General features: G+C 43.0%; 1 protein-coding gene across 3 annotated transcripts; it reads left to right on the top strand.

Annotated features, from left to right (window-relative positions):
* The first annotated feature begins 3600 nt into the window (after positions 1-3600).
* LOC120031935 (inhibitor of nuclear factor kappa-B kinase-interacting protein-like) lies at positions 3601-9821 on the top strand. 3 transcript variants are annotated; one of them, XR_005473771.1, is made up of 4 exons: positions 3601-4340; positions 4518-4635; positions 5053-6303; positions 6744-6828. XR_005473771.1 is itself a non-coding variant. In XM_038977794.1 (4 exons), exons 1-4 carry the CDS (start codon positions 4120-4122, stop codon positions 7918-7920), a joined length of 1182 nt encoding a protein of 393 aa, XP_038833722.1. In that variant the 5' UTR covers positions 3619-4119; the 3' UTR covers positions 7921-9821. The 3 variants fall into 3 exon arrangements, 2 of the variants coding, with proteins under 2 accessions (XP_038833723.1, XP_038833722.1); XM_038977794.1 differs by lacking the exon at positions 5053-6303 and adding an exon at positions 7300-9821 and having other exon boundaries at positions 3619-4340; positions 6744-6965; XM_038977795.1 differs by lacking the exon at positions 6744-6828 and having other exon boundaries at positions 5053-6412.
* Positions 9822-10701: the final 880 nt, after the last annotated feature.

The raw sequence follows: 10701 nt of genomic DNA, 5'->3' as shown, positions 1-10701 counted from the left end.
CCTGAAAGCCAAGACTCTCAGAAACGTGTACCTGTCTTCTGTTTCGCTCTACAACGCTCGCAAGCTGCGCAGGACACGTTAGAAGGGACGGTGACAAAACCGCAGTTGAAAACAATGCAGATATTTTATTCTACACACAATTATTTCCTGATTATCTTCCCTGATGTTTTACCGAACCTTCCAATACCTTTCTGATGCATTTCACTCACTTTAGATGCAAGTAATTTGACATTTTCTTAGCCTTATGAACATATAAACTTGGTTGCATTTTTATCTGTTCTACTATAGGACCGGCCCTACCAATAAGCAACATAAGCGGCCGCTTAGGGCCTTGCATCCGTTAGGGAGCCCCCCACCCAAAGAAATATAGAGTTTAGTAACTCAGTCGTGTCTCAGCTTACTGTTGTGAGTTAGAATAGTAGAATACACAAGGTGCAATTTCAAAATGTGGCAGTGCATCAGTTTTGTCAGTCATTGTCTGGATTTACACAGGCAGTACAAATCTGATCTTTTTTTTACACTACTTCAGCTGAAAAAGATCTGACGTGATTGGTGAAAAGACCATTTAGTGGGAAAAAAATATCAGAATTGGGCTGCCTGCCTAAACGCAGCCTGAGAGTCACTAGGTAAGTTATTCTAGCCAGCTATCTAAACCAAATAACCTAATCATGGCCGAATTTCCGACTGAGCACACAAAAAGATTGGTATTGGTCAATATTGAGCCAGCTCCGAACAGCTCTTCTTTCAGCATGATTGTGTTAAATAGACATGGGAGGGGACCTCAGACTGGTGTCTGCCTGGGGCCTCCAAATCATTAAAAATGCCCCTGCATGGCCCTTAGCTATGTGTAAAATTCCCACATTACCTTGCATAAGGGTAGACTATGTCTTTGTTGCACCATTCAGGATTATTGTAAGGAAAATATAGAAACGCTATTGATAATCAATTCTTGATATTGGGCACTTAAACTACAGTGCCTTCAGAAAGTATTCGCACCCCTTGACTTTTTCTGACAACGATCTAAACAAAATACTCTGTACTGTAAAAGTGCAAGAAAAAATCTAACATTTCTAAAAAATAAATAAAAAAATTACATTTATTTAACTAGGCAAGTCAGTGAAGAACAAATTGTTATTCACAATGACGGCCTACTCTGGCCAAATCCGGATGACGCTGGGCCAATTGTGCACCACCCTATGGCACTCCCAATCACGGCCGCATGTGATCCAGCCTGGATTTGATCTTGCACTGAGAGGCAGTGCCTTAGACCGCTGCGCCACTTGGGAATCTTCATAAAATAAGTATTCAACCCACTGAGTCAATACATGTTAGAATCACTTTTAGCAGCAATAACAGCTGTGAGTCTTTCTGGGTACGTCTCTAAGAGCTTTCTACACCTGGATCTTGTGCAACCTTTGCCAATTATTATTTTAAAAATTCTTCAAGCTCTGTCAAATTGGTTGTTGATCATTGCTAGGCAACCATTTTTAGGTATTGCCATAGATTTTCAAGCAGATTTAAGTCAAAACTGTAACTTGGCCACTCAGGAACATTCACTGTCTTCTTGGTAAGCAACTCATCTCCCAGTGTCTGGTGGAAAGCAGACAACCAGATTTTGCTCTAGGATTTTGCCTGTGCTTAGCTCCATTACGTTTATTCTTTATCCCCAAAAACTCAGCAGTCCTTAACGATTACAAGCATAACCATAACATGATGCAGCCACCACTATGCTTGACAGAGTGGTACTCAGGAATGTGTTGTATTGGATTTGCCCCAAACATAACACTTTGTATTCAGGACTAAAAGCTACTTTGCCACATTTTTTGCAGTATTACTTTAGTGCTTTGTTGCAAACAGGATGTATGTTTGGGAATATTTTTATTCTGTACAGGCTTCCTTTTCACTATGTCAATTACGTTAGTATTGTGGAATAACTACAATGTTGTTGATCCATCCTCAGCTTTATCCTATCACAGCCATTAAACTCTGTAACTGTTTTAAAGTCACCATTGGCCTAATGGTGAAATCACTAAGCAGTGTCCTTCCTCTCCGTCAACTGAGTTAGGAAGGACGCCTGGATCTTTGTAGTGACTGGGTGTATTGATACACCATCCAAAGTGTAATTAATAACTTCACCATGCTCAAAGGGATATTCAATGTCTGCTTTTTTAAATGTTTACCCATCCACCAATAGGTGCCCTTCTTTGCGAGGCATTGGAAAACCTCCCTGGTCTTTGGTTGAATCTGTGCTCGACTGAGGGACCTTACAGATAACTGTATGTGTGGGGTACAGAGATGAGGTAGTCATTAAAAAATCATATTAAACACTATTATTGCACACAGAGGGAGTCAATGCAAATTATTATGTGACTTGTTAAAGCAAATGTTTACTCTGCCAAAACAAAGGGGTTGAATACTTATTGACTCGACTTTTCAGCTTTTCATTTTAAACCTTTCGAAAAACATAATTCCACTTTGACATGATGGGGTATTGTGTGTAGGCCAGTGACAAAAATATTAGTTTAATACATTTTAAATTCAGACTGTAACACAACAAAATGTGGAAAAGGTCAAGGGGTGTGAATACTCTCTGAAGGCACTGTATGTAAATTGGTGAAATGTAATTTGCTCAATGCCAAATAAACTAAATGTTTGGCTACCTCCCTTTTTGTGTGTATTTTTTTGCAGTGGTGTAAAGTACTTAAGTAAAAATACTTTAAAGTATTACTTAAGTTGTTTTTTTGAATATCTGTGCTTTACTTTACTATTCATATGTTTGACAACTTTTACTTTTACTTCACTACATTCCTAAAGAAAACGGTGTACTTTTTACTCCATACATTTACCCTGACACCCAAAAGTGCTCATTACATTTCCAATGCTTAGCAGGACAGGAGAATGGTCCAATTCACACACTTATCAAGAGAACATCCCTGGTCATCCCTATTGCCTCTGATCTGACGGACTCACTAAACACAAATGCTTTATTTTTTAAATGATGTCTGAGTGTTGGAGTGTGCCCCTGGCTATCCATAAATAAATCAAAACAAGAGAATTGTGCCGTCTGGTTGGCTTGAGATAAGGAATAAGAAATTATTCATACTTTTACTTTTAACATATTTTAGCAATTACATTTACTTTTGATACTTATGTAACAGTTTAACTTTAGTCCATCCCCTCAACAGGGCGTGAACCAGGGACCCTCTGCACACAGACAACAGTCACCCAAGAAGCATCGTTACCCATCGCTCCACAAAAGCCGCGGCCCTTGCAGAGCAAGGGGAACCACTACTTCAAGGTCACAGAGCAAGTGACGTCACCGGTTGAAAGGCTATTAGCGCGCACCACCGCTAACTAGATAGCCATTTCACATCCGTTACACTTACGTATATTTAAAACCAAATACCTTAAGACTTTTACTCAAGTAGTATTTTAATGGGTGACTTTCACTTTTACTTGTCATTTTCTATTAAGGTATCTTTACTTTCAAGTATGATATTTGAGTACATTTTCCTCCAAAGATTTTTTTGTTTCTTTGCATGAATGAAGTGCGCTCATAACTGTGTTTTACTCTATTTGAGATTTTTCTGTGTCATCCTCATTTATTCTTATTAATACTAATTAGCCTTTACAAACTTGAAATATCGCACCGTTTTTCATGTTTCCTCAAACGGTCTATTGGGGAACGTTGAAATCAGAGGGCCTGGGCCTACTCATCATTGAACCGGCGGCACGTTGTAATATTTTCTGGCGTCAGCCGTCTACGTGGCTGGCTGACGCATTTTGTTCTTTTTCCCAAATTCCAAGGAGCGTTCAAGTGATCGATTCCTTTACGGGATATGTAGACTTGTTTCTGTGAATTGGCAAGTAAAATACTTTTATTTAAGGTTTATTTGATTGTCTGAAATATCTAAATATTCTAAATTATATTCACATTTGAACTAATGCATTTAACTTGAATTTGGATGGAGTTTCTTGCGCTAGTCTGCTGCGAAACTTCTAGAGCTGTGGGCCATTGTCGCTTGCAGTCGCAGCCGCTACTTTGAATCAATTCCTTTTCAAGTAGGCCTAGTAGGCAAAAGTAAGCTGCAAGCCGAAACGTTGTTGCAGGCTACAAAAATGCCAAGTAATGAAGTGAAGCAAAGGAAGAAGACCACGGCTCAGAAACAAAATGACGAACCGGTTGAAACGTCAAAGTACACTTCCGAAGATGAAGCAAAAAAAGCAAAAGCTACCGAAGGAAATTGCTTGGCTAAACCTACAAGCTCCTCGCCGTCCTCCCTGGATGTGAAAACGATAACTTGTCTACTGTCACTGATAGTCTGCATAGTGCTTACATGGTAAGTAAAAGTAAGCCTATTCATTTGCATAGGGCATAAGCCAAATATTTACTTATAAAGGCCCTTGTGTTTATGGATAATCCCTATTTACTTTAATCTCTGCCAAACAATAGGAAACTAATAATTTTATGTTTGAGTTGGCCTATTCATGACGTTATTTCTCCCTTTACATTACAGGGTGGTATTGCAGCAGAATGCAAGATTCTTTGACGTGGAAGAAAAGTACAAACTACTGTCTGGGAAGACTGCAAGTCTCCTTGAAATGGAGGAGGACGTCATTAAGGTGTCCAAGAAGGTATGTTTTGTTTCTATTCGAATTGTCTATCCATATCTCTCTCGTGAAGAACAAGACACAAAACATTATGCAGAGACGTCTATGCTTTGTTATGTGTGTTTATGTTATTGTGTGTATTGGTACTGTCATTGTCTTGCTTGTCACATTATGTAGGCCCCTCCCCTTATTATTAGCCCCTGCAGACATGTCTGCATTATTCATGTGCTTTATTGCAGCAGTTATTCTTGCATCTTGGATTGTATAGCCTATCCAGTTGAATTGAATTTTGCGATCAAATCACATTGTCTTCCTTAGAATTGCTATACGCATCTTTTGACTGAATGTGTGCATGTAATTGCATGGATTTGTACTGAGAATACTGAGGATCCCAGAGCCCTCCCCAGAAACAGCCCTCCCTGTTTTGTGTTGCGGCTGCAGCTCGCCGCCTCTGAGGACGACCTGCAGGGGGCTCTCTCCACCTTCTCCCTGGCGACGCGCCTCGAACGTGACCTCTCCTCGCTCCATGCCGTCGTCCTGGCGATGCAGGATGACGAGAACTCCGCCTCTCGCGATCTACAGACAGTCAACACCCGCTTCCTGAACGTGACTGAGACGTGGCAGATGGGCCTGGCCTCGGTGACCTCCGACCTGGGCTCTCTGAAGACGGAGTCACGTGAGGCGCACGCCGGCGCCACGGACCGGGTGAACGAGGCCGAGCAGAGGGCCCGGGCGCTGGACGAGAGGCTGGAGGAGCTGGAGGACAGCACCCGGCGGAACACACGCGCCCTGGGCCGCACCGAGGACGAGGATGCCAAGCGGTCCCAGGACCAGCTGGACTGGAACACCAAGCAGCTCCACAAACTGGAGGACCAAGTCCAGAGCCTGCTCCGAGTAGATACCGAGTTAGTCGCCCAGCTAGAGGAGCACATCCCCCGGGCCCAGCAGTGCGAGGCTCACCTCCCGGCTGTGGAGGAGGCAGTGCGATCCATTCTGAGGCTGGGCGGGAACCTGGGGACGGCGGAGCGAAGGCTGGAGGAGCTCACCCTGCAGGTGTTCGGGACGGAGGACAGCATGCTTAAAGCCCTGACGGAGATCCTGGACATCAAGCAGGCTCTGGATGCCCTCCAGGCCCACAACAGCATCCTCAAGATGAGGAATGAGTTGGCTGTTGTCAAGGAGATGCTGGGACAGCTCAGCCGGGGGGAGGAGCAACAGGAAAACCAGGATAATTCTGGAACGCCGGATAGGGAAGGGGAGAGGGAGGGGTGAAAGGTCAAGGACCCAGAGCAGGATGAGCCACCCCAGCTAGTGCATAATGATGACCTCAGTGTGTGATGTCATTTTTAAACCATGGGAAGGAGTGGTCCTGTCATTCCATTTGTTTTAAAACTGCTGTTAAATCCTCACATAGTTAAACCATTGCTACGTTGTGTGATTTGTGCATTTTAACTTGCTATTGATAAAGTTTAGCAATACGTTTCATCAATAGGTTTTAAGTTCTTGGCTCACAAACATACTACTATCTCATATGGGCACCAATCAATGTTATCTGCACTGGCTGCTGAAAGTCAGCAACTGAATGTAGCATCTGCACCCAAACACTGCTCCTGTAATCTGTAAAGGATATTATTGTTGCCTTGTTGGTGTCTGAAAGGAGAACAATTGTGACCGGTACTCCAATATCATCAGGTACTCAAATGTTGAGTTTGTATAAAAAAAATGATACACAATTTATATTCAAATGAGTTTGACAGTTATGGCAGTATTGCATTTCAAATAAATGTGCCTTATCAGTGTTTCTCTGAATCTTTTAAATGTTCAAATTTGGTTAAATCTATTGTAAAAAAAAAAAAAAAAAAAAAAAAAAATGTATTCTCTCTCCTAGCTTGCATCTCTAGTAAATGAAAAGCAGTCTCAAATATCTTAGTGTTACCCATTTATGTGCTCTATTTATTTTCACTAAACATCAGCTTTCTGTGTAACTTATGGACAGTCCCTGCATGTTTTTTAATGAATCCTATCTACCAGTCTATGACTGCATGATCTAGCTGGTCACAGTCTTTTCCTATGTAAAGCTCTTTTCTAAAATGGCCGCCCTGTTCTGTCTTTCCACCTGTTTCCTGGCGCAGTACGAGGGTCTCCAGAGCCTGTTGGAGCATCTAGAGAGGCAGCCTGGTGGTCTCCTGCCCCACTTGGAGGCCCTGGAGCGGGATGTAAGCCAGCTGAAGGACTGGGCGTCCGGTCTAACAGAGAAACGCGGTCTGCTCCAGGACAGCGTGGCAGCACTGACCGTGGCTGTAGGACAAATCGAGGGACGCACCTCTGCTATCACTAAGGATGTCAACACTAAGGTTTTAAAAGATGATTTAAGCCATCTAGATGCTCTTACTACTTTGGTAACCAGGATGTAATAACTCAGGCAATTACACAGGAACTGCAGATAAGATTCCTGAAACAATCACGGTATTGTAATAAACTGGAAATAGTATGTTTTAAAGTAGTTACATAGTACAGTACTATGTAGTTACATGTAATAATACCAAGAAATGTATATTCCAAGTACGTAAAGGTTGAAAACCAAAGGCAACTTGATGAACAGAACCGTGGCATTAGATTAGAAAGGCAGTTAATGTAAAGATTTGCCCATGAATCATCTTCCTCCTCTTCTCTTCCTCCATCTCCTAGGTGGCATCGGTACGGACAGACGTGCGTCGGATGGATGGGCTCCAGTCGGAGGTGGAGTCTCTCCTGGAGAAGGTACGGGAGCTGGAGGAGAGGGCCGCCCAGGCCGAACACAGCATGGTCAAACGTATCGGCGACCTGCTGGCCGGCAGCATCGACCGCATCCAGGGCCTCAAGGGCGCCACGGAGCGCAACGCCCAAGCCCTGGAGCAGCTCAAACGCCGCCTACCTGAGCTGTTCGCCAACGACCGGCAGATCTCGGAGCGCCTGAGGGAGCTGGAAAGCGGCTGTGCCCGATTGGTCCGCACGGTGACCTTTGCCGGCGACCTCAAGCCCAAGGTGGCGGCCATCAAGCGGGACTTCAGGGCGCTGGCTCCGCAGGTGGATGAGCTGACCCTGAGGATCGGCCGTCTGGCCGAGGATCTGACCAGGAGGGAGGAGGACATCGCAGAGCTACGGCAGACGTTCGCTAACCTCAGCGCTGTGGAGGATGACCTAGGAGTTGTGACACAGCAGTTGAGTCAGATAGTTGAGCCTGAGATGCCCGTATTGGGAGGAGAGATGCTTCTGCAGAAAGTCAACGGGAGTGAAGCCCTCCCTCAGACACTGGAAGGAGAACTGTGAAGGAGTGCTTTTCTATGTGCTATAGATCTACAGAGTAAATGGCAAACTTTCAGCTTGTCACAATCATTCCCTTACAATAACTTGCACATTTTTGTAAATCTCAAATAGAGTTTGCTGATCTCTCTACACCCATGGTCGACCCCACCTAGCCCTTACAATAGGTACTTCTGGATTCCTCCCCAGAGATCTTGATTAATGTAAGCAATATAATGGAAACCACAGAAGAACAGGTTACTCCCCCTATAATGTACATTCCGGTATACTTTCCATTGACTGTATACCTATACAGATCTTTAGGGAGTCGAGAGGTAAGTCCTAGGGGTTAGGTTGAGACTAACTGGGCCTTTTGTCTAGAATGCTGACTAACGTATGTTGCTTTACAAATTGTATCCTTGAATGAACCTGTCCTATGAGTAGGTTGGCGTTTATTGCGATGAATCTTGTCCTGGAGGCAGAGCTGAGCAATTTCCACTAGAAGGGCCAATGGCAAAGTCAAAATTAATGAAAACAAAAATGTGCTTGTTGGTCATAATTTAAGGTTAGGGTTAGGGATAAGGTTAGTAGTGTGGTTTAGGTTAGGTTTAAAATCAGATTTTATGGCTGCGCCAGCTAGTGGCTACCCTGCAGAGCTGCCTCCAGTACATGAGTCATCCCAGTAAATGCCAACCTGCGTCCTAGGAGGCTGTAATGTTTTATTTTATTTTAAATGGCATCAATCATGGTGACTGAGAAGTCTTGCTGGTCCACAGTTTTGGAATGTGAGCAGTCTCTTGAACAGTTTCCCCCTTATCAGTTGTCAGTCTGGCCAGTGGTGGGGTTATAACAACACTGCTTGAGCCCTGTGTGACCTGCACACGGGTATGTTCTCAGGCTAAGGGGCCTGTTCAGGAGGAATGTTATGCTACAATATGATTCTGTACAATAGGGAATGATGATGTCAGCGCTATACATTCTACCTGCAATGTTCTCAATAGTTCACAGTGCTGAATACATGCCCTGGTGTTCCACATGGCTAGCTAGTCCTGCTAGTTTTTACATATCTCTGCCATCAATCAAATCGAAATGAGTCTGTGGTTTAAAGGTATAGGGACCTAAAATAGAATACTGAACGCTGCAGCCCGCAAGGCAATGTAGCTTTGCCTGTGTTTACACCAGGGTGTGCAATCTGTCACCAGGAGTTTATTCAATGGGGCTGACTGCAGAGAAATGCAGGTAGAAATGTGTGGCATAGAGCTGTGATTGATGTCAGAGAGTTGTTTCTGTTCTGTGTTTAACATTTTTATCTGCAACATTGCTGATGTTGCACTCCTCTGATAAAAAAAACAACCGTGGGCTTATTCAGTGGGTTATCATATGTTCCGATGGAAATATATTGTGTAGAACAGACATCACGATCATGTAGGATAGGGAAGCATGCTAATCTATTGATTTCTAGGGCTACTCCGCTGAGTAAGCCTCCAGGTGTTTTACAGGAAATGTACTTCTGAAGGAGGAAATATGTATCGGCGCTGAACAATGAGCTGACGACCTGAGCTGAAGGCCAATCTCCAACCCGAGAGCCAATCACAACTTGTTTAACATGCACATTGGCATGTAATCTCCAAAGATAAAGTTGAACCTACACATACCTGGAATTGCTCAATGATAACCAGACATTAGGACGCAGATTGCAGCTGGTCTTTGGGTAAAGAGTGTGGACACCATACCACTGTTTTAACTAAAGCTAATTACATGTACAGATCACACCACATGTATTTACAGTAGCCATTCCTTCAAACTGTCACAACCCCATTGTTGTGGTGTTAGGACACTGCAGAGATCGTGTTTTTTGTTTGTTTTAAAGCCTTGGATATATTGTTCTTCGTGTAAGGGATGTGCTTAATAAATTATGGCAATTTGAAGTTTGTGTGTACTCTGTATTCCCTATACATGTTTATGCATTTCCTTGTACATGTTGATGCAATGGCACCTGTTGAATGGAAGTGTGTGTGTGTGTGTGTGTGTGTGTGTGTGTGTGAGGACTCAAATCAGGTTATAAGTGGCCTATCAGGAAATGATTGAATTAGCCTCAAGCAATCTCCTTCCCTCTTCAGATGAAAATTAATTACTTTCAATAAATTCTCACTTGACTGTCCCAGCAGTGTTCCCTAATTAAATATTCCAATAAGCTTTTTATGAAGCATCACATATTGTATTAAGTCCACTTATATACTCAGTCTGAAGCGCCAGGTTATATGACAAATGGCTTCCCATTCCCTGTATACGGTGAGCTCCATTAGTTTTGGGAGTGACACATTTGTTGTTGTTTTGGCTCTGTACTCCTGCACTTTGGATTTGAAATGGTATAAAGTGCAGACTGTCAGCTTTAATTTGAGGGTATTTTCACCCATATTTGGTGAACCGTTTAGAAATTACAGCACTTTGTTCATAGTCCCCCATTTTAGGGGACTAGATCAAGTATGTGACTACAAATTTGTTGGATGCATTTGCTGTTTGTTTTGTTTGTCAGATTATTTTGTGCCCAATAAAAATGAATGGATGCTACCATGATTACGGATAGTCCTGAGTGAATCGTGAATAATGAGTGAGAAAGTTAGAGGCATAAATATCATACTCCCCAAAAATTCCTACCTCTCACCATTACAAAAACAGGGTACTATGTACAAACAGTGCTGTAATTTCCAAACTATTCACTCAATATGGATGAAAATAAAAAATGAAAGTTGACAGTCTACACTTCAACCTCAGTCATTATACCATTTCAAATCCAAAGTGCTGGAG

Source organism: Salvelinus namaycush, chromosome 38 (genome assembly GCF_016432855.1).
Source record: "Salvelinus namaycush isolate Seneca chromosome 38, SaNama_1.0, whole genome shotgun sequence".
Lineage (NCBI taxonomy): Eukaryota > Metazoa > Chordata > Actinopteri > Salmoniformes > Salmonidae > Salvelinus > Salvelinus namaycush.
Note: the sequence above shows the minus strand (reverse complement) of the source record. Positions and strands in the feature narration are given on the sequence as shown.

Coding starts and splice junctions, on each gene's coding strand:
- LOC120031935 (XM_038977794.1), top strand. CDS start 4,120: ATGCCAAGTAATGAAGTGAAGCAAAGGAAGAAGACCACGGCTCAGAAA. Junction 4,341..4,517: donor GTCTGCATAGTGCTTACATG/GTAAGTAAAAGT, acceptor TTTACATTACAG/GGTGGTATTGCAGCAGAATG. Junction 6,966..7,299: donor CTAAGGATGTCAACACTAAG/GTTTTAAAAGAT, acceptor TCCATCTCCTAG/GTGGCATCGGTACGGACAGA.